Below are 25001 nucleotides of genomic sequence, written 5' to 3' on the forward strand. Positions count from 1 at the left end.
GAGATTGGTAACAGGATAATAAAACCTCAGAAAAGAGACAGGCAAGCAGAGCAGTGCCTCTGCAATACAATTATATCAGCTGGAAACCAATCCACTGTTTATTATGTACCCTGGTATCTCATTTTAAGTGATACACTAGAATGTGAGCATGGAGACAGGGGAAGTCAGAGCAAGATGAGGAAACCTGTTTAACATAATTGCCTGCATCCTCTGTACAGTCCACTGAGAAAGGCAGGTCCCTCTGACAACCTACGAGGGTAAATTTGCTCTCTTTTACTAAGTTTCCCCTCTCTTCGTTAAGAAGAGTAGAATCCAATGTCAGCACTCTTCTTCCCGTGCACAGCCCATGGGATTGTTCAAAAAGTACACAAAGACAAACTGGAAAGTATTTTCAAACAAATACACCAGAACTCCTTCTTCAAAAATAGCTTCTGAAGATGAAAAGATAACATTTTTAATAGGTTTCCTGAATAGCACATAATTTTTCACCTTGAGGCAGAACTAAACTTGAGTATTTACAGTAACTTAAAATAATATTAATTACTAAGACCATTTAATTTTTGGTCCATTGTTGTCTTCAATACATTGGGCAATCATCATCTTTAAGTGTGAAATTCCTTTTTAAAAAAAGTAATCTGCTACCTTACTTCCAGTGATAATATTCTGACAAAGCTGTCACCCTCTCAAACGACATCTATCTCTAGTGCCAACCTTCATTCCCCATTTGTTACATTTCCCAAAGAGCATCTGTGTGCAATCTTTCATGCTGCCTGTTTATGCTTCACAGGAACACCTTAAGGCTATTTAATCAGCATTTTCCTGCTAATACTTCTGCCAAATAATACCTACAAAGATGCAATAATAAGCGTGCGGTTTCGCCAGGACTGCTCTCTACCAAATTGGTCATCACTATTTCACTGTTTTTCTTATCTGAACCTCTTCTATCTCTTATTTCAACACCAGGTTATAATAAAAATAAAATTAAAAAACCTGGATCAAGGACCACTGTGTGATGCAGGAGTACCACAACAAATAATAATGATGACAAACTGTTACAAGCAGGGAAAGAGAAGGAAGTGGAAGATAATTTGATGTACATGTTGCTTAAATGGACAACATGATCCTCGGATGTAAGTATGAGGAATGAGAAACAAAAATTCAGATTGATGTTTTTCACCAAGGTAATTAATTTCCACTACTAGGTTCTTTTCCAGCTTTGAAGTTCTGAAATACGTTATAAAAGGGATGGCTCTGAGAAGTACCACAAAAATTATTTAAAGCATTTAAGAAACGTGACTTATGGTAATATACAAACAATGTCTTTGGAAGCAGGGTCTATTGAGCTTATTAATGACAGAGTTAGAATAGAATAATAGAATCATATCCGTGTATCTATATCCAGACATATGTAAGGCAAAAACGTGTAACAGACTCTTCAGTCTAGGAGATAAAAGAAGAAGATTTGCCAGCTATCAAATTAACACATATATATTCAGACTAAAGAAGACACGAGTTGGTTTTTTATTGCAAGCAGTTGCCAAGGATTGTGTTGAACTCTTCACCACCAAAAATCTCTCAATCAAGCGTTGTCCTGTTTTATCCCTTACAAGACCTATGCTCCAAACTATCAGAGCATGTGAAATCAAAAATTAGTTTAGAGAAATCCCACAGCCTGCTTCATGCAAAGCCTATACTGATATCTGATGCGAGACTTTTAGGGTTTTTTAATCTATAAAAAACAATCTTTCCCAAGTTGCAGTTGCTTGCAAAACTAATTTACTGGAATGATGCACAGCTTTCCTTCTCTCAGATTTGTTATCCTACAGATTTAAAGTGTTTTCTTAAGTAACAGTGCTGCTTGTGCAGTACTTATCAGGCATTCAACACAAGCTCAATGAAACAACATAAACAGACGATGTGTTCAGTATCAAGTTGCGCAGAACTTGTATTTCATAATTTTAAGTATTATTTAACATCTCCACATTTTTAATACATGTTTTTTTAAAGGTAAACACAAATATTTCTACATCCATTCAATACCTAATTCAATTAGAGATGATGCTTGTTCTAAAAACACTAATATAGAAAGCTATATTGCCAGTATTCAAAAAAGCCTTAACCATTTTTGATTGAAAAGGCCATAACAACTAGCTAGTAATAGTAGCTGGCAACAAAGAAAATTAGCAAAATCTGTAAAGGCTGGCTCTTACTGCATCATTCATAGGGTGTACAAATTCTTTGACTTTGGTAAAATTTTAACAGGTGCTTAAAAAAATAATCCCTACAACAATTTGTGTAAATACAAACTATGACAGGTAAGACTGATAAGAAGTCATACTCAACTTGTCTTCTTTCTGATGTTATCTGTCAAAAAAAAAAAACAAAACCAAGAAAAAAACCCAAACTGCTACCTAATACACTATTATCTTTGTTGGCTTTCCAGAGTCTTTCATATAGTTAGAAATTGTGCGTAGGTGTCCAACTCCCTGCTCTGCCAGATAAATCTCCTCCTACACTTCTAGACAGACATCTGAACACAGCTTCCCCTCCCTGCTCATTCAGGAAGGGTATTTTACACAGGAACGCAGCAGCAAACGTAGGATAACTTTCCAGAGAAGCCACAAGAGCTGACCTGAATGTATCATATCCTTAACTCGTGGGCCTCCACAGCATTGCCAAGGGAAATCCCTGATGAACTACCCACCAAGGCGTTTTACTCTTCTCTGGGACTAGTGCTACGTTTTACAACAGTGTTGTCTTGGCAATAGTGGCAAAAACTTTGCTTAGGAATAAAAAAAAAAAAAAGGAGAGGAGAGGAGAGAAAAGAAAAAAAAAAAACAAAACAAAAAACCCCCACATCCATCACTTCAGCATAAATCTAATTTAATTCCATGATATTAGATGTGATTCACTCAGCACAAACAAAGACAAGCTGTTGTCAATACTGTAACACCAGCCGTTACCGGTAAAGCCCCAGCTGGAGAGCAGCATCCACCTGACTAGATGTTTTAAAGCAGTATTTCTCTTTGACCATCCTCTGGGAGGCACACCTGTAAACCCCTTCAGAGTCTGTATGTCACTGTGGTATTATAAAAGCAACACCGGTTTAAAAAAAAAAAAAAAAAAAAAAAGAGATAAGAGGTTTTGATCTTGTAATTTTTTCACCCTGATCCCTAAAATAATCTTCAATTATTTTTTTTTTTCTGGCAAGTTTCTATTTAAAGAGATTTGAAAGAAAAAAGAAAAGTTCAGCCATACATATCAGGAAGAAAAAAATGAATCCGAGTCTGTTTTTCTCCTGTTCGTCTCCTGCTCAGGGAGCAGCAACAATCTTACAGCTATAGTAAGAGAGATAAAAAATAAAAAGCTCTACTGGGAACATATCATTGAGATAATATTAGATCATTGTAAGGCTATTTAGCTTGTTTACTTATTTAAGACCAAGAATCCTTCCAATTGTTCTAAAAAGGAATACTATTCTTTCGGTTTTGTTTTTAATGTAAATGATCTTCAGACTGTGATACAGAAATGACGAGGAACACTGATGAGAAAAGCTGCTTAGATCACCAAGGCTAGTCCACTCATAGCCACCTCGGATACGTAAGTGATGTTGTGGACCCTTCTGGATTGAAGTTGCAAAATGTTTCCATCACCTTTTGAACTACTGACTTTTGGTAATGATCAAAAGCTGCAACCACAGTGAACCACAGGAGTCCGAATGGGAATGCAGAGGACATGTCAGTCGTGCCTTGTAACACCGCATCTGTTCTGTACCGTCTTCAGTGGGCCTCAGAAAGGAGATGATGCTGCAGAGGAAGACACGTACACCAAGCAAAACCTTTGATCTCTTAAGGAGATCTCTTAGTTAGCAAAACTAAGAGATGACAGCACACAGCAAGAGACACCAGGGAGCACGGTGTAAAATTCCTGCTACAGACACAGCTGCGCTTTGATCACTATCCTGTGTCTAGCTGTTGCCCATCTCCAGCACTTCTAAGGAAAGCAAACCACACCTCTGGAAAGCACTTACATTTCAGGGAGGAGAACCTTCCCTAATCCTCGTAGCAAGTGCTACAATCCCTGTAGCAAAAGATTCAATATGCTATAAATTTGATGAAGGGGAAGGCAGGAAAAAAAGAAAAAGAAGAATGAAGAGAAGCACCTATAGGCGACACTTTTCCTCATGTACAAAAGCAGGAAAAAAGATTTATAGGAAAGAAATAGTTCACTCAAGAAGTAAAATCCATCCCTCCATAGAACAGCTTTTCATTAATTAAATCGATGACACTTGTCCTCAATTGAGTCTGCTGTCACAGCGTGAGTCAAGATACATTACGTTAGACAAAGCACCGCATGAATTTGGGGTGGCCCACCTTTCAGAACACAGCTGTCTCACGCCTGATCTGCTCCAAGCCAAGGATGAAGTGTATGGCTGAGATGGAAGACCAGAGCACCTCAGAAATAAAACCTGTACTGTCACATCACTCAAGTACAAGGATACCTCAACTTTGCCCTCCCACTGCTACAGCAGCTACTTATATTGTTGGGTGACAACAATGATTTGTTCACGATCAGCTTTAACAACCATTTTTTTAAATGGATACAGGAAGCAGCAAATCCCATCACCCACCAGTGAAACCACACCAAGTCAACATATAAGGATACCTACTACAATACCTTTTATAAGCTGGAAGATGCATCAGAATAAAGTTGCACAAACTAAGAAAAAAAAAAGTGAAGTAGAGATGAGCTGACCAACAAATCCTCAATTATTGAGCCGATAGGCAGGTCTTTTACATTCAGCCAATATTAAAGCAATTTTCTACTTCATATTTATAATCTTAAATGATCCATCAGAAGTTTTTGTAACATACTGTAATGTCTCAAGTATATTTAAGGATTTTAAATCCCATTCATACTCTTAAAAAATGCTTGTCATCACAGTACACCAAGAACAAACCATCTCTGTGTTGTTTTTGTTTGTTTTAATAAAAGAAATATTGTATGTTTTGAACAAGCAATGTTGAAATGCAATAGTTGAAAACTGAAAAACTTGCATAAGAAGGCAGCATACGCCACTGCTGCTTCAAGGCCATTATGCTGGAAACTAACTGAAACTTATAAGGACAAAAGGTTGCCCGAGATGCTGGTATGATTAAAGATAGGACGTAAGTGGAGTCCCAGGAATATTTTCTAAAACAAATCCACCAGAAGAGACTGAATAAGGAAGGACTGAGAGTTAAGCTGTTAGTTTTGAATTTTGAATCAGATGTTGCTAGCACACAAAAATAACATTACCTGCTGCTTTTATTTCTGCTTCAGAAATTACACTAAAGATGGTATTAGAATTGGGCTAAGCAGTGTGCAACATCTATTATACAAAACCATGTTCTGCGGGATTTTTTTAACTCTATTTGCAGATGTACTACAATCACTGTCTAGAAATATCAGAATACTCAAAAACCAGGAAGAAAATACAGTTAACAAATTTGATTTCATCTATACATTTTGTCTTAAGGTCAAACAGCCACCCTGTCACAAGATTGAATCATACAGCCAGCCAGGACATCTGCAGTGTTTATAGACTATTGAATGTTAATATCTGCATGTTAGTCTACAAATTACCTTGCATTTTTACTGAAGATGTTTTAAGGTAAATTCCTAATAGGTGAAACTTGGTTACAAAAGTAACACATGATCTTTTAACAGCCAGCAGGAGGAGGAACAATGACAATAAAGTGACTTCAAGCCCAAACAAAACCACCTGGTATAAGCTAAATCAACATAGTTTCCAATACAGAAGCCAGTACTGCTACAGGAAGAAAAAAAAAAAAAAAAAAAGATAATGCAACAGGCTGCTGTTAAGAAATAAAACATAAAAATAATTTGAAAAGTTGTCCAGGCAGTTGTTTTTACAGTTATGTTGAATTACTTGTGTCTGAAGACTTGAACAAATTGTTCTAGTGCTCTGTTTTAAATACTTTTTTGCTTTGTTTTCTATCAGCTATTCCAGCAAGAACGACAAATAATTAGTCCCAAGAGAAAATGTTTTCATAGTTTCTTTTCTACCTTCTATTCTTCAGACTCTCTCTTACTGGGCAAGATATTGACAAGTCAGGTTTAGATAGAAAAATCTCATCTCATTATTTCACCTGAAAGCTGCTTTAGTGGAACTAACACGATATATAAAAGGTTGAAGTGTCAACTGAAAGAACACCTCTGAAAACAGAAAATTACCACGTAGTTTTGAGTGAAGTGTCTACTAATTCCTAGTACATAATTCATTTTCCATTTACAGTCAGCATTACTCTCAGTAAATAACATCACAGTTTAGGCAATTGTCCTAACCTTCTGTCCATCTCCCTTTTATCTAAAAAGTCATTGTGCTTTCTTTTCAAATAAATTATGTTATTCTATATTCTTTTAGAATATATCTTTAATCTTGATCTATGTGGCAGCAGTTCTAGTCATATGCAGACTTTGGCACAAACACACACTCATTCTGTAAAACTTCTTTACAATATGATACAGTTTTAGTTGAAGTATAATACGGTATCCTTTTAATTTGTAGTTACTTGACTGGATACATGCACATATTTCTGTATCTTACAAATTTAAAGCTTGAAAACTAAATATTCCATGAGCTACATGACAAAACAAAACACACAATTTCCTATTCCCTGACCATTATTAAGATGCCAGAAGTAAAATATTTTTTCATCCTACTCCAGGAGCAGTGCTAGCACTTCTGATTAGAAGCATGAATTTCTCAGTGACCACCTTCTCTTACTATGATGTATGTTTTCATGAATAGCTTCTTACACTAAATTTAGAGAGGCCAATCTAGCATTTATCCTCAACTCTCCAAGACGACAAACAAAGAAACAAACAACAAAACAAACAACCCACCCAACAACCAAACCACCAAAACCAAGAGATGGAGGAGACCGCTCTCTCACGTGATGAGAATTCAGCATTGTCTGAAACGTTACCTATATTGCCAACCCAGATGAATAAAATTTTGCTAAAATATTTTGTGTTCTAAGATGAACAGAAAATTTCAGTCAGGCTGCTTGCAAAATTAATGATGTTTACTGACTGGAAAAAATATTAACAGAAGCACAGAAAAAGAAGGTAAAATAAAGATAGAGCCAATTGACTAGGGGAAGACTGCTTCAGAAAAAGTGTTGGTAATTTTTACACTGGTTCCCAGAGAGGGACAAAACCCTTTGCAAGAAGGAAAGCATTAGTACTTATCTCAACTACCTCCCTTGCATGAAAAACCACAAATGTGCCTCCAGAGGCACACAGGAAAGCTGGACCTCAAACCTCTCCTGAAATGAAAGCCTGTTTTGAAGATCCTCTTTTTAAAAAAGAGTATTTCTGAATAGCTGGCTCAAGAACAACACTCACTCGGCTTTCAGAAGTAGGATTTAACAGAATAGCTTATACAACCCTTGAGAAATGAAAATAAGAAACACTGTAACCATCTCCTTTTCTTAGGCACTATTTATCTTGAATAAATAAAACCAGGGAAAACCACAGCTATTTAACAACAGCTCTTTTATGAGTCATCTAAATACTGTTTTGTCCCAACTAAGAATGGTAATGCTTTGTAGTGCTGTGTGCTTAACGAAGAAATATGAGGATCTGTGAAACCATGATTTAACTACATCAACCACACCTCAGCCAACGGAACATAGCTGTCACCATCTGACTGCAGCGTCACTAATTGCTGGATTACTAATTCAGGGATCACACTGGGAGGTGTTCAAAAATGTCCACAAAGACTGCTAGTTCACGAGAGCTTACTTGAGTTTTAAGCCTTCAAACGTAGTAGCATTTAGTGACTTCTCAATTTTTGTTAGCTTAGATGTTCATTCATTTTTCAAAAAAATCTGAGTTTATTTGTTGAGCTATCACTGAGGAACAAGCAAATCAATGAGGAAAATTCACAAAAAGTGATAGGCCAAAAAGGAAGCTAAAAGGATTAAAAAAGTACCTGAAAAGCATCCTGAAAAGCACCTTATAAAGAACAGTAAAGCTGACAGCAAAGAGTTCTGAAAAGTCACTCCAAATCGGTAAGTCAGTTCGAGAAGCGGTAGGATCACTTGGTGACAAGGTGTGACAGGGACACTCACTGGTAAGTCCATAGCAGAGGAAATCAGTGAGATCTTTGTGTCAGCCCTCGCTGCTGAAGGTATAGGGGACAGAGCTCAGAAGACCTTGATGAGTTGGAAGACGACACCTGGGACGCATCAGGCCAATTAGGTAAGTTATGTGCTTGCACACCTCCATGACCAGATGGCTTCATCCCTCAGTTCTCAAGGAAGACAAATGTGAAGTTACATTAAATGGCAGGCTAAGGTGCATCAATGAATGTTATAAAAAAACCACTGTGCCAGAATGCAAACCCCATCTTAAAAATAGATCTCAAGGGGATCCTCACAGGCAGCACAGACCAGCGGGTCTGATTTCCGTCCCTGGTAAGATGGCAGACCCTGTAACAAAGAATAAAACCACTGAGCACATGCATTAGCAGAGCTGGGTGGGCAAGAGTCAGCGTGGCCTCTGTAAAGGGAAATCCACTTTGCTTGCTGGAGGGCTATGAGGGTGTCAATAAACACATGGACAAGAGGAATGCTGTGGCAAAATACATACAGATCTTCCAAAAGTCTTTGACAATTTTCCCCACCAAAGTCCAGTCAGGAAGCTTAAGGTGCCAACGGATTGCAAGAAATGTGCTTTTATAAACTGAAACCTGGTGAATGGAGAGGCAAAAGCTCAGTGATCACTTTTCAGGTAGGGGAGAGCCAGCAGCAAGTCCCCTAGGAGCAGGTTTTGAGACCCCTTCTATTCAGAATCTCTTATCAATGACCTGGAGAAGGGATGAGCGATACATATTTAAGTTTTATGATGACACTGAGCTCTTTGAACTATTCAAATGTCACGCTACATATCAAGACTAAGCTGTCTGGCCTACTTTTGTATTTAAAAAAAAAAAATCCAAACCCAAAAAAACCCAAAGAAAACTTCCTCCAAGATCAGTTCTTAGTCTGCCAGATAATGCCTCATTTCACGGTGCCTTCCCCCACTGCCCTCCCTCTCCACAGTTCTCTCAGTCACAGACTCCACACACATGCAGGAAGGTCAAAAGAAGAGAGAACAGCGCAGAACAGATTCAAGGAGTTCTACTCTCCCAATTTTCCTTTAGGAACCATAAGATACACACTGGACTTCGAAACAGAAGCATACACCAAATGAGATAGGTTCCCCCCCCCAGGTATTAATGACTAACAGTATCTGAACATGTACGAGCAAACAGCCTGGTAAATAAAAAGATAGGAAGCGCTAGGCATAAACAGCGGCATGAAAAGGAAGCGGAGCAACTTAAAGACCAGCAAAGAAAGTTGAACTTGATGCAGAACATACAACAGAAAATTCAAACAGTGAAGCAAAGGGGACAAATTACACCGTCAAAGGAAATTTGCTAGTTTTCACCATCACTAGCTAAACATACAGAAGGGCTAACGAGGAGCCAATAGCTTGAATCAGAACTTAAATGAGTAAAGAAGGTCATGTTTAAGTCCATCATAAGTCAAAAATGAAGAGCACTACCATTTTACCAGCTACAACAGACTTAGTGCTAGCCATTGTGTTTATGGATAAAAGGTTGAATGTTGAGACAAAATGAAACAAGACTGTCTTGACAGTTTGTCCATATTGCAGTCAATGTTTACAGACTCCAATAAAACCTGAAGTACACAAATCCAATTTGAGATTAAAAATGCATATATAATTTCTAGTGAGTTAAATTCATAATTTAGGAATGTGACAGGATATTATTATTAAACACAAACCAACATGCAACCATTTAATGAGCATTTGATTTCCAATGAGAGATGACCTCATGTGTATAGACTTTACTTCCAGCTGCACTACAGTGCCATGTAATAAGGTTAAAGCCATCAGACCTCATACAACATGGGTAATACATCTGTTAGCCCATAAGATCTGCCTCTCTCCCTCCTCCTGTATACAGACTACTTATACAGTTTTTATTTCCAGTTCAAACTTTATTTTCAACATCCTACATTCAGAATATTACCTAAAGCTGTAGCATAAGGACCACAGCTGGGAGTTCTGCTTCTCCGGCTTAATACAGCTGTATGTATAATTAAGGGCAACCTTATACAAATAAGCAACAGAACTGTCTTGGGAGCCAGGTCAAGCCTGCAGAATGAACTCCTGGTAAGATCAACACAAACTCCTACATATTCAGTCCCAAGTTCTTCTTTTGACCTTGTTTCCATTAAAACAAGAGATAGATAAACACATATCAGCAAGTAACAATTGAAAAAAAAAAAACAACCAAACAAGAAAAACCCTGTTCCACATGCTGGGAACATGCCCTTATGTGAAGGGAGATGAGAGACAGTAAGACAGACATGACATGTTTGTCACGGCAACTTAATGCACTTAAAGCCTACAGATGCCACTGTGGTGAGGGCAGTACAGAGACTAAATACAGCCTTGCAAAAGAACATGTGAACAGAGACAATGGTCTAAATGACAGAAATAAAGAGAAACAGCACAGGAACTAGAATACGCAACAGTTGTGACAAACAGAGAGAGAAAATGAAAACAAAACCAAAAAAAAAAAAAAAAGAGACCCCTATTTTGTAAACAGTGACTTTACGTGAGGTGAAAGCAGACCTAATTCTGCCTCTTACACAGAGACTGATAGAGGCTTCCCTAAGCAGCAAGCAACAGAAAAGGGAAGCAGATCAAGTGCACAGAGCACAAGTTCACTGCGTAAATGCACTCTTTCACAGAGTGACTCAAAAGCCACTTATATCAGGCTACTTAACTCTGTGGAATTGAACTCCCAGCTTCTTCACCAACTCTAGGCTGCATCAAAAGCATCACAAAGGAGAATCTCCGAGGTTATCATTTCAACATATTGCCAGTTGCAATGCACAAAAGCCCAGGAATCAAATTCATTTTCTTGAATGAAAATAACAGGCAAGGGAATAAAATAAAAACCTATGGCTTTTCTGCTAACAGCAACTTTCCTCATCTGCTATTAATTGCAAAATTCACATTTCCCTCTGCAACTCAGCAGTATTTGTCAGTAAAATACTCCTCTCCAAAACCATAGAAGCACCTCAGCATTAGATTAGCACGAGAACAAGAACATAACATATTAATTAACCTTAGGGTAATTAAACTTTTTCAGTCCTTTCTGGAGTAAACAATCCCTCAGATATATTTATTCTGGTGACTTATCAGATGACCAGGATAGGACAAATGAGGAGATAAGCCATTAACAGCAAAAATTATCTAGAAAATCTCTTGCTCAGCTGTACAGCTTTTCCTCTCACTCAACAAGACTGGGAAGTAGCGAGTGGTGAATGAGAGTGGCAGGGGGGAGACAGCCTTGATGCTGCCCAAGCAGGCAGCAGCAGTCAAAAAAAAAAAAGGAAAGAAAAAAAAAAAATCAGTGTCTTATCAACACTTCTAGCCACAAAGGCAAAACACAGCCCCATAGGGGCTTCTTTCTGTGAAGAAAAAGTTAACCTCATCCCTGACAGGCCCGGTACAGACCAACCAAAAATAAATATAGGTTCTCAAAGGGTAATGAGTCTCCTCACACCAATGCTTCCCACAGTCAGTCCATTTCTGGAAATCTTGTTCTCTTCTCCTGTCTGGCATTATTCTTATAGACCTTTATCTGTGGTTTTATTTTGTTGTAGAGCTCCTTTAACGTCTTCCTCAGGATAAGAAACTAATATAGCTCAGATGCCCTGAACTATAACTATCATGTTTATATTATTGTAACAACTAAACTTCAAAATTGTCTCTTGGGTACAAAACTAAAGAAGTACTTTACACCCAAATCCCTTTGTTTCTCCTTAAAGCAAAGTAATAACTTCATCAGAAATAGAAATTATCAAGATGATTTCCTTTGGGACATCAACAATACAAAAAAGTTAATGAGAATTTCTGATAATTTACGATTCTGTTTTTGATGTGCAGATATTAGTTACCAGTATTTCACATCACAGCTAAAAAAATAAAAATTAAAAAAAAAAAAATCAGCCTTTATCCACCAGACCCAATCATTCCTTCAAAACGTTTTTCTTAACTAACTAGCAAGTCCTAAAATTCTTCCTTAGCCAGTGGAAGAGGAACTCCCACCCCCACTCACCACTATCCTTCTAACACATCCATCATTTTCATTCTGAGAACATTTCTCTCATTATGCCAGAGGTACTCATGTACTCTTTTGAAAGATTTATATAATGTTATTTTAAAAGTAGACACAGGAAGTGTAGACTTTTCCATGCTTCTATACAGCTTCTTACAAATTCAGCTAGAGTTTTCAGACAGGATAGTTGATTCAGTAGACCAGAGAAATCCCACCTACTGTGACTCAATAACATATACTCTATGATCTTGAGGATCCACCGTCTAGGCACGTGGCTGAAGTGCCAGATTTAGATCCTTACTGAATGTGTAAAGGTTTAGAACAGGCGGGGAAAAAAGACTTGGCTATACATCTTCACCCACAAACACACAGCTATCTTCCAAGAATAATGCATAGCTTTGAATTAGACATTTAAAGGAGCCAGGGACGCGTTTCTGGTTTGAGAAACAGTCAGAAGGTAAAGGTGATACAAGACACCAGTGGCATGAGCTGAAAGACAATCTATTACGGAACAACATCTACAATTGAGTTTACCATCTTCATAAAAATGTGTACCATAAAAGTTTAAGATCAATTTTGCCCACCAAGCTCTTAGGAAATACAAAAATAAAAGCCATGGCTAGATCTATGCCCATGGAAAGCAAATGGTATATCATTGAGGAAAGCAACTTGCAAGCAGAGCCATTTTTATTACCAGCATCTAAGATGTACATTTGAACAAACAGCTGTTTTGCAGTGGAAACTGAGTGTTTAAGTCTGGGGATTTTACGGGGGGGGGGGGGGGGGTGGAGAAGAAAAGAGCATTTCTTTTGCTCAAAAGCATCTGTTTCTATGTCTCCTTTTCTACCTCTGTGACATTCTCTCACTGGATACCCTTGGTAACAATGACTGTATTCTCCCACATTGTTTTCTTACTGAGCATTCAGGGCTTTTTTTTTTTCCCCTTTCTTTCTTCTTTTTCTTGGTGTGCTGTTCACTCAGGATTTTCTCATACAGCTGTCTTCAAAAGCTACTGCTTAAGAGTAGTTCTTAATCATAGCATGTATTCTTTTTAGCAAACAACTTAAAATCCACTGCTTATCACATTCCAATACAGTATTTTACCAAGACGGAACAAAAGATTTAGCCAAAGATCATAACAGGAAGAGATAAACTACATGGTGCTGTTGATAAGACTTCACTTATTAAATGGCAATTGTAGTAGAAATAGTTTAATCTTTAACATCTCCATCCTCATTCTTATGACTTACTCTTTCAAAAGGCTTCATAGCTCTTTCTATAAAATAAGACTGCCTAAAAAAATCTAAACTAAAAAAAAAAGTAACATTTTTTCATCAAAGGTGCCTTGCAGCAGGTACCTAGGCTCAAAGAAAGCTACTGAACAAATACGAATGAATTCCTCACCACCAACATATTTTGCAAGCCCCACAAGTTTCAGTTGTGGCCTAAGTTTTCTTTTAGCTTCTAAACAGAAGACAGCAGAATGCAAATCTCAGCAGGAACATAAAAGGCTGCCCAACTGCAGAACTGGACAAATATCAAAACAAGCCTTCCTCTGTAAATCAGGAGCCATTCTGAACACAGAAAAAAAGAACAAATCTCCTCTCATGCCACAGTGGTGATTCACACTCTCTCTTTTCATTAAACTTGTAGCCAGAAGTGTCCTTTTAGCTGTAAAGTAGAGCTAGGCTGAAAACTGAACGCTCCAGAGACCTTCTGTACAGGAGAAAAGAACTGGTGTAAATTCAGAAAGGCTCTCTTGGAGAGGCAAAAAAGAGTTTTTACTCAGGCATCTTAGTAGGAATGGCAATTGATACCTTACTAAACTTTCGCATGCCACACCTTCAATTTATTTTGGAGTTTACCATGTAGCTGCTTTAATCACAGGCGACGAATAAGCAGCGAAGCTGTGCAATTTCAAAAAGAGACAGCTGTCAAAGGAAATCAACAAACTCATCAATGAACGAGGATGACTTTTCAAAAAGACATATGTAAACTACAATACAAAACAACACACCTCAAGGAAGAGTATGGAAACTTTCTCAATAGCAGCTTTCTGGTTTAAATGGACACTTGACTCTTCTGAGGAAGTACAATATTTTATCAGTATCACAAGATGACAGCATAGGCTATGCTCATTGCTCAGTGTTTATAAGCTACTTTGAAGACTGAAAGTGCTATTACCTATAAATGACACTCGATACTGTGCTTCAAAAACTCTTCCACAAATTGTGAAGTACTTGTCTGTTTACAGCACTGTAGAAGAATAATTATGTGTAACTTAACAGGCTGCTCACAGTGTAAGTCAGATCAGCTCCTTAACAGGCTTAACTCACGTACTGGCTTTTTAGAACAGCTTTAATGCTGCACGTTAATGAATATGGCTTTAAAAAGAAAGAGTACTAACCCTGTAGAGAGGATGGCATTTGTCCTTGAAACATGGTGCCAAACGAGCATAGATCTGCAGGCTATAGTAATAACTTGCCAGCTGGAGAGATAACGCAGAGTGTAATTGCTTTTCAAAGCATTTGTTGGCATCTACCACCTAGGAGAAAGAGAACGTTAATTTAGATGAAAGAATTAGCAAGCATACAACACTAAGTGCACAAACTTTTACAAAGCTACTTGCTGTGATTTAGAAATAGCTCTGACTACGTTTTTCTGGCACAGAAGTAAATCAGTAACCTACACACACACACAAAGATAGTTCTACTTTATAATGCTTTTCTCCCCTTGCATAAACTCCTAACCAAAATTTTTTTCCAACTACAGTTTTGATGCTTCTATACCACAAAGTTATTATCCCTATTTATATATCCATAAATGTCAGTCAGGTGGCCCAACTACTATTTTAAGAAAATATGTCTTTTTGTCAGTGCCATGCTCCTAAGCCAATTCAATGGCATTTGTTCAGAGTTTCCTTTAAATGCTTCAGCCTGATCTATAAAAAAATCTGTATTTAAATGAATTCAAAGACTTAGATTTTAAAACCATAAAGAAGTTACATTTTCTTATGGACTTTTGAAATGCTATGAATAGCCTTTCCTGGCAAAAACATAGAAACAAAATCACTATCGACATACCTGCGGCAGTGCAAGTAGATAGGCAAGAGACAAGGCCATATCATTCGGTAATGCATCACTTGCCAGTTGTAGCAGAACTGCAACATACAGGGAGTGGAAATAAAGCTTTGATTACTGACCCATCTAGCCTTGACAGTTAGCAAATGAAATGTTTTCAGTGTAACCATATTTTATTAGACACTAGCTTGAAGCACTCTATACGTACTTAATTAAACACTTATCAGTGCAATCCAGAAGCAGATAATATGTAATTAAACTGCAGCACACCTTTACCTTGACTTCCAGGCAAAGTGGCTGATGCATTAACCAAACGAGACCATGCAGTAACAGATGCTAAACAAAGCCACTAAAATATCACCTCTACTGATTTACGACAAGTAAATCTTTTGCTTGTAAAAATCAAGGCGGTAATGTAATGTTGTAAGCGTTCGAAGATACCAACGTAAGGAACAGTACAACATGTCTTCTCTTCAAGCCTGAGCTCTAATTAACTTACCACTGAACACAACAAACAATATAAAAAACTTCTGTCTTAATTTAAAAAAACAAACCCAGCTGCAAATAGAAGTATCAGCATGACATTTGAAATTAATGCATTGAAGAATTATTCTGATTATAAGAAGAAATACTTCTGGTAAAACTGACACCAAAATTACCTGCTTTTCCTACATTTAGAAATCAAACTTTTTTTTTTGTTTAAAAAACCCACTATATTTTACATTACACAAACAGGAGAACCAATACACAGACACAATGTGAACACCCAAGATTTGTTAATTAGCAACAGGAGCTCTCCTTCATGCAGTTCCCTCCTTCTGTACTAAAGTCAAGCATCACTGCAGTTGCCACAGAAGTTCCAACAAACAATTACAGAATAACAATTCTCATGATACATTTAATTTTCAGGTTTGAGGGTAGAGAATTTAAATGATTAGTTCCAGGGACAGCTTCAAAAGTCTTATGAAACCTGGACCAGAAATTGCATAAAGAATTGAAAGTATACCAGGAAAATAATATTATGGTTTCCTTTTTTATAGATGATGATAATTATTGTTGTTGCTCCCATCAATTAAAAGCCATCTTCCAGAAACTTAGCTCTTTTTTTATTTTCAGGAAGTCTCAAATACCTATATTCCCACATTACACAAACTACTCTTGAGGGCACGCTGGCAAGAAACTTGATTACTTTACACGCACAGCCCCCCAGTGAATTCTTTGTTGATTTATAAAAGGCTTGAATGACCAATTACAAAGTTAAGATTATCATTAATTTGCCATCAGCCTGAAGTGGATTTACATGCTGGCCCTCGGCCAGAGAGAAAAAAAAAACAAATTTCTATGTGACAAGTCATCACAGAGGCTGCCTACACGGCAATACGTCCCACCTACTGCAAATACAAGCCTGCCCAACAGCACCTATGCTCTGCGCGTCAAATAGCTTTTAACAATAGTTTCTCGCTGCTGACAGCTTTTTTCTGCTACATTCAAAATAACCTGTATGCAGTCCAAGCAAAAATAACAGGACTCTAGAAATACGTGATATTAAAATCTTGATGAATTAGCTTGCAAAACTGGTATTTCCCCACTCTGAGCACACATAAAGTTTCTTTCTATATTCTTAAAACCACCTCTAGTAGGACAGAAAACAAATGGGAAAGAATTTGGGCTCTGCCCTCTACTCCCTTCCTCCAGAAAATTAATGACTGCAAAGCCTTGGAAATACACCGCAAATTGTGTGTTCTCTTCCAACTGAACATCCCCAACATGACAACTGCCACACTAGCAAAAATTTATCTTCACCCTTCAGATAGCAATCATGACAAAGAAAATGGCACCAATACAAGGCCAGAAAACAATATGAATTTATTCATACTCTTTCATGAAGCTCAACACAAAGGCATCCCAGTTGACAGAATACACTTAAGAAGAAAGACCTGCCTCCATTGTCATCGCTTCTAAGTAGAAAACATTCCCTGTACTGGTTCAATAAATATAAGTTTTCTCTGCGCTTGTGTGCAGATATGTGCTCATGTACCCATATATAGTTATAAGCCTACTTTACATGGACATAAACACATGTGTACACACAAAGACTAATTTCATACATTTTTCTGTCTCCCAGTGAAGCCCTACAGGAATTCTCTCACATCTAACAGGGCTAAGTTCAAATCACAAGCTACAGACGTTAGCAGGATGCCATTCTGTCCTCTCACAAATCTTCACAAAATTTACAGGAACTTGGTATCATTTCAGACCACTGCCAAATCTGAAGTTTACCAAAGGGATTAAACGTTGCAGGGTTGTCAAACCAGGGAGGACAGGCAGTGACAAGCAAAGAGCCAATGCTGCTGTTCCACAAGCAATATTTCCTTAAGAAAACACAAAAAAATATTGGGTTTATGAATAATTTTTATTTCCTGTGCAGGTCTTGTCTTTATGCCACAAGCCTGTTTGGAAGGCAAAGTAGGGAAAAAAATGGTTTATTTGTGAAAACTGGAATATATACCTAGGAAGTTTCAATTTTTCCCATTTATTCTCTGAAAAAAATGCAAAACCCACTTCAAATCTTCCATTGTTCTTTTGGATGTGATAAAATCTCACTAAACTTAAAAGTATATATTGTAGTTAAACAGCCATACCTGCAAGCAATTACAAAATCATGGAAAATATCAAGCTATTCTTTGTTCTAAAACTCCTAAGCATTAATAGGTCTGACCAACTTTCTTGGGTTTACTTTGATTTTAGTACCTAATACGGTTACAACAAAATGTAGCCATCGATTTTAGTAACTTTGCATTCAGATTTCATCTTCAACCACCCCATCAAATCCCTAAGGGCAATGGAGAAAGACAACTATATTTAAACAGAGACGCACAACATTGCCTTGGTAAGAATATTTTACTGAACCCACAGTGATGGGTGTTACCAGTTCATGGAAAATCCTCAGCCTACCACCTACCTCCAGACAGAAAAGACAAGAAAAGTCAAAGTCCAAGGCTTGTGAACCTACCAAATCCACAAAAGAAGCAGCAAACATTATCCTGAGTTTTATCACACGCACTGCCTCTGGGGAAAGCATTTAGCCGTTCCCTGACACCTGAGGCATGACACTGCTACAGTACTAGAATCAGAGTTTGATGCGTACTGCAACTTCTCCTAAGACAGTGCGCTAAGTACCACTAGGGTTTCTTTGCTGAACTGCATCTTCTTTCAGGTTCATCGATTCTTCCAGCAGAGCTGAAACCTGCTGCCTAGAAGACAACTACAGGGAAACAAACAGGATTCAAACTTCTCTGAAAAATAAAATCTGTTTATTAGTTACTAGTATAGTAGCTAATAGCTCATATTACATTCAAGTTTCATATGGCAAAATCCTCCCAAAACCTTAGAGTAAACCTGAAAATATGGGAAAAACACAGAAGAATAACTGGGGAATCACACCTGCCTGACTTTTTTCTTTTAAATTTTGGTGGTGTGCTATTAATACGCACATTTTTCAAGCTCCACAATCCTGAAAGTGTTAACTTATTATGTCTTTCACTGGAATTGATAGAGCAAAGCATTAAGCAGGGGGAAGAAGTAGGATCCAATACTGTTAATCCAGGGCTAAATGCATTAGAATTAGCAAGTTACCAATGTATTCATTTACAGAAAGCTACGTTACACTTAAGTGTAGGAATGCTGTCTACTGACTACCAAAAGGTACTATACAGCAGGACTGCTGAGTACAGAATAAGTATAGCTCAGTTTTCCAGAGGAAAACACACAAAACAGCTCCATAGCACAGCTGGAGGGACTCAGAAGCGAAATTCAGATTGACTAAGAGTTGTAGAAGAGAACAGAAGTATTAAAATGGAAAAAACAGTAGTCTGCGCACTTAAGAGGAGGATGACAGAGGCTCAAAAACTGAGGCTGGAATCTAAAATTTCTTTTTTTCTTCAAGAAAAAGTCCCCAAAGCTGAAATTTCCATCTCAAAGGCAGCCACTGAATTGTAAACAACCAGTTCCAATTACTCAAGTTGGAGCTGGAAGTATTACTAAAGATCTGCCAACTAACATCATTTGCCCTAAGAAAGCAATTAATACTTTTTTAATCCTTGCCTCCCTCTCCTTTAAGACACAGGAATCAGAGCTAGAGGCCTATGGGCTTTCAGCATGCAAGAGAAGAGATCCTAAGTACTGATTTAAAACAATTTTTGCATTAAGAGAGCATGAAAGGAATGAAATGTGAATACATCCACATTTATAGAACCTGTTGCTGACCTTTTCTAATTCACAATATTATTATATTACAACTGTACAGGTTATCTGTAGAAATATCGCATATCTTAAATTATTGAATGGAACACAAATATGCTGGTTTTCACCAAACAGTTGAAATAAAATGCGTGGCTTATGAAGAAAGTCTCGCTTGAAACTTTTCTCATATTGCAAGTGATTTAATATACTCATTTTTCATGGCAGAACTTACCACAGAGTAACATATAATAGAGATATCTTCCTTCAAAAGACACTAACAGCATGTAAGTATTTCAACAGTTCATTTCTTAAACCAGCAGGAGACAGCAAAAAGGAAAGACAAACAATCATAGGTGGTTTTGAGTGGGGTTTTTTTGGTGTTTTTTTTTTTTCTTTTTTTTAAAAGTGAAACTGTTTCAGTTAACAAAATAACCTATAAAATGCAGACATTTCAGAAGACAAAACGTTCTGATGACTCCAGAAGCTGCAGTTAAGCATTAGTTACTAAGTAAAATACTGTAGTGACCCTGCAATACTGAAAGCTGTATACAAATTGGCACAGAATCTGAACAAGTGAATACACGGGCACACATACAAGTAACACTTAGCAGTGGATTGCAAATTTCCATTTAAATATCTGTACATGGTAGTAACTCAGAAAACCTTCAACAGTTTCCCCACACACACAATCTTCGTTATCTTTGTCAGCCCCCAAATATCAGTTTCTGCTTATTTAAAGCCAACTTTCAGATTGCAGATTTCTGGTCTTTACTGAACAACTCCTTTTAAAAAAAAAAACAGTTCTCTTGAAAACTCTGCAGCTACTTCTGTTGAGACTACTTACCAACATAAGATGTTGAACCAGATCACAATTCGTACAAAACACCCAGACATTACGTTGATCATTGTGTACAATTCTCCATATTTAAACTCATCCATGGATTCTCCTATTTACTATCTATAGTAAATAGAGGAGTGAATACACACATAGCCATACCTTCTGTTGTTGGAAGTAGGTCTTTTCCTTCGCTTTTTGTTTCTGTAAGTTTCTGTGTTCTCAGCAATACTTCTGCAAAGCTTTCCAAAGAATTGTTCTGGTACGTGCCATAGCTGATTTCAGACTAGAAGTAAAATAAGATAACTGACACATGTGCACTATACCCTGCCGTTATATTTAGCTCACTTGTACCAGATGCAATTATCTACCTCAGTTCCTGCGTTTGCTTTCTTTTCTGTTTAATGCTGAATTTTTTCCTACTATTGCACAAAATTTCAAGTCCTTGCAAGTCACACAAATAATCCAAAATCCATACTGTTAGTTAATTATAAGATCCCACAAAAACTAACATTCTCGAATTCTGTAACAGAAACTTACTTCTGCAACATATGCATCAGCAATTAGAGACTCATAAAACGGATGACAGCCTTGTTTTTCCACAGTGGCGTTTTCTCCAGGCCCGCTTTTTAGTGTGCCTCCAAATTCTTGGCCCTGGGAAAAATAAGTATAGTTTAGCCTACTCATTTAAAAAAAAAAATATTAAAAAGGCTGTAACTGCTTATCAGAAAGGAAGCAACACTAAATGAAAATATCACTGAATTCAGTGGATAGCAAGACAGGAGTCATTTTACAGAAACCAATGCTGAATGAGGTCCAGTATTCTTAAAAAAAAAAAAAAAGAGAATCATGTTCAAAAGCAGAGAAAGCATATCATAAACATTATAGAAAATCCACTGAAATAGAGAAGGTAGAAAAAAGAAACTGAAAAGGAACAGCTTTGAATATGAGTATTGAAAGAGTGGACTTCACTGTGCTTTCTTCCCCAAAGTTGTGAAGTTCTGCCAAATTTCAACTATGCCTTCTCACACTATGCAAAGAAAGCTGGAGAAAACAGATTAGAAAACAAGGAAAGCAAACAGCTTTAGACCCCTTCTCTCATTGGATTTGCTTGCAGACAATCCCATAATGTCTCTAGTTTATTTACTGATTTGGGGTCTTCAGTTATCAGATACCTACAAAGAAGCCTAGCTTTTCTACTAATATATCAGTGAACGTGTAAACATCTGAGGCACATCAGCAATCCCTTACATGTAATGGTCGAAGATAAGTTAATGATCTCTTCCACCACTGTCCATCACTGACAGCATGCAGCATGGCTTTTGTGGTCATAGTTGTGTTAGACAACACCTTCATGGTTTTTGATGTCGTCCAGTACAACAAATCAGCAGACTGGCTAGAGGAGACGCTGGTTTCATCCTGTGAGCACATCCAACACACAAGTGCAAGTGTTAGACTCATGCTTTAATTAGCTTAATGACCTAAAGCCAAATGCATTAGTGTTCAGGCACACTATGTTAATAACATATTTTAATGATCACCAATTTAAGCAGCAGCTGTCAAAAAAAAAAAAGACAAGTTAAAAGTGATTTAGGAGTTTCAGTCTGAAGTGAGTAGCGTGATCAGTAGAACATTTTGCCCTTTATTCAACTATAATCTCGTTTCCACAGACACCAGCTGTTTTTAATTCAAAAGTTTATAATGGTAATGTTTTACATAATTGTCGAATGCTTCTGTTAAAATAATGATCTCTGTACAAATGAGGAGATTGAGCATGCTAAAATTAATCTTCAATAACTCAAGAGGGTTTACAGCAGAGACAATCTTGTATTTGCACAGAGGTAGCACTAATTAAGTTGAATTCTCAGTAGGGAAAATGGTGAAGAGATGTAAACATTCATCTCCACACCAAGTGAAAATGTATCATCAAGATTTGAAATTCTGCAGTCAGCACTTACAAGGTACCAAATACGGTAAACCTGAAAGACTGTAAGAAGAATTGAGACCCCAGCCTATTCTCAATCCCAAACTGCTTCTGCAATACGTATACATCTACACGTTATTCTGCAAGACATCTTCACCCAGTCTCAGTAAACTCACATTTCTTAAAAGTAAAAGACATGTTCCACAAATGGAGGTTTCCTTTACCAGCTCTCCCTCATGTAAAGCATTTAAAAATACCCACAACATCCATGTTGATTGTGCTGTGCTATTCCAATCCTGAAAGGTTTGTGTTAATCGCATGCTTTACAGAGCTTACACATTAGACAAATATATAATCAGCATGCTAAGGTAAACACATTGTCTTCAGCAATAGAAAATATAAATATTTCCTCCATACAGCAAATTTCAATAGCTTTATATCCAATGTTTCTCCCTAAAAACACTATTATTCATTTCCCCATACAGCAAAGTGTATTGAAATAGAAAAATTCTACCTGTATAACTGAATGTGAAGTATTAGTTTACAACTTACTAACTCATGACAAACCTTCAGACATCAGAGCAAAAGGATGCCAAGTTATGCTCAAGTGATTTACGTCCCACCATAACTTCAGTGACAAAACACGTTAGCTTCAATAAGGCAGAACTGCACTGTAGACAAACTTATTTTTAATACCTTTTACTGCAGTATGCATTAAATCACTGCCTCAAGCTGACCACTGAAGTAGCAGTTCTATCTTACGTCCTTCTTTCCATTAAGGCTTCAGCATTTTTTTCAATCTTTTCTGAAATGACATTCTGCATTTCACAGATGCACCACTAATGAACTCACTGGCTAAACTGGAAATTTCAGCTCTTACTTCACCAAATGAAGAAAGAACATGCCAACTATGAGAAGTCATGATTTTTACGCCTTTGAAAAGTAAAAAGCAAAAGAAAATCCTAGGTCTGGTGGCTTGGTGTGGTGGGGGAGAATTTCTTGTTTGCGTGGTTTTTTAACTAAACCACTCTTGGCATTTGGCTGCTCAGGGCCTGGACAGGTGTACTCTTCGCTGGGTAAAAAACTGGCTGGATGGCCGTGCTCAGAGAGTGGTGGTAAATGGAGTTAAATCCAGTTGGTGTCCAGTCACAAGTGGTGTCCCCCAGGGCTCGGTGCTGGGGCTGGTTCTCTTTAATATCTTTATCAATGATCTGGATGAAGGGATCGAATGCACCCTCAGTAAGTTTGCAGATGACACTAAACTGGGCGGGCGTGTTGATCTGCTTGAGGGTAGGTTGGCTCTGCAGAGGGATCTGGACAGGCTGGACCGATGGGCTGAGACCAATGGTATGAGGTTCAACAAGGCCAAGTGCCGGGTCCTGCACTTGGGTCACAACAACCCCATGCAGCGCTACAGGATTGGGGCAGAGTGGCTCGAAAGCAGCCCGGCAGAAAAGGACCTGGGGGTGTTGGTTGACAGCCGGCTGAATATGAGCCAGCAGTGTGCCCAGGTGGCCAAGAAGGCCAACAGCATCCTAGCCTGTATCAGGAATAGTGTGGTGAGCCGGACTAGGGAAGTGATCATCCCCCTGTACTCGGCACTGGTGAGGCCCCACCTCGAGTACTGCGTTCAGTTTTGGGCCCCTCGCTACAAGAGGGACATTGAGGTGGTGGAGCGTGTCCAGAGAAGGGCTACAAAGCTGGTGAGGGGGTCTGGAGGACAAACCTTATGAAGAACGACCGAGGGAGCTGGGGTTGTTTAGCCTGGAGAAGAGGAGGCTGAGGGGAGACCTTATCACCCTCTACAACTACCTGAAAGGAGGTTGTAGAGAGATGGGGGCTGACCTCTTCTCCCTGTTGACAAGTGATAGGACGAGGGGAAACAGGTTCAAGTTACGTCAGGGGAGGTTTAGATTGGATATTAGGAAACATTTTTTCACTGAAAGGGTTATTAAACATTGGAATAGGCTGCCCAGGGAGGTGGTGGATTCACCACCCCTGGAGGTGTTTAAAAAAAGGGTAGATGGGGCACTGAGGGACATGGTTTAGAAGTGGCTCTTGTCAGGGTAGGCTAAAGGTTGGACTCGATGATCTTAAAGGTCCCTTCCAACCTCAACAATTCTATGATTCTATGATTTAGTATCCTGTATATAATATTTAAAATATATTACAAAAATCTCTTGTACTAATTTGTCTCTCTGCCTCCATTTTCAAGCAGGCGCTGCAGGACACCTAACTGATTTTTCATGGGGAAAAAATAAACCAAACCAAAACAGAACCAGAAAAAAAAAATCCCCCCAAGTCCTCAACTGCATTTGAGCAAAACACATTTTTAAAAATAAACTTCCTTCAGTATTGTGAAAACTAACAGATTAACTTGTATGCTGGTGAGTATGTTTCTACAGCTCTACTGCTATATCAAATAAACTATTGATTCTTTCTAAAAAGAATTTCAACTCTTACGAGTAATTACAGTCTTTTCTGCACAAATAAGAATTCTGTTTTCTGAAAAGCCATTCCTCTGTGTGTCTGGAACAGCAACACTTTCAGGCTATAACTTTTTGTTATCCCGAATCAACCTCTCACAAAATAAATTATTTCTTAAAGACTGCTGGGGGTCCCATTTTAAGAAGACAACTTTAATTGTAGAACTGTACCTTCGGGAAAAAGTTATAGTTTGGAGGTTTTGAGAAGTGTTTGGGGGAAATG

General features: G+C 37.9%; 1 protein-coding gene across 1 annotated transcript in view; it reads right to left on the reverse strand.

Annotated features, from left to right (window-relative positions):
• NBAS (NBAS subunit of NRZ tethering complex) overlaps positions 1–25001 on the reverse strand; it is a 194984-nt gene that overhangs the window by 86819 nt on the left and 83164 nt on the right. Inside the window, 5 exon segments of the mRNA XM_063330494.1 lie at positions 14619–14756; positions 15295–15371; positions 20531–20654; positions 20909–21022; positions 21620–21787. Of these exon segments, the coding sequence (XP_063186564.1) occupies positions 14619–14756; positions 15295–15371; positions 20531–20654; positions 20909–21022; positions 21620–21787 (621 nt within the window).

Source organism: Chroicocephalus ridibundus, chromosome 3, assembly GCF_963924245.1.
Source record: "Chroicocephalus ridibundus chromosome 3, bChrRid1.1, whole genome shotgun sequence".
NCBI lineage: Eukaryota > Metazoa > Chordata > Aves > Charadriiformes > Laridae > Chroicocephalus > Chroicocephalus ridibundus.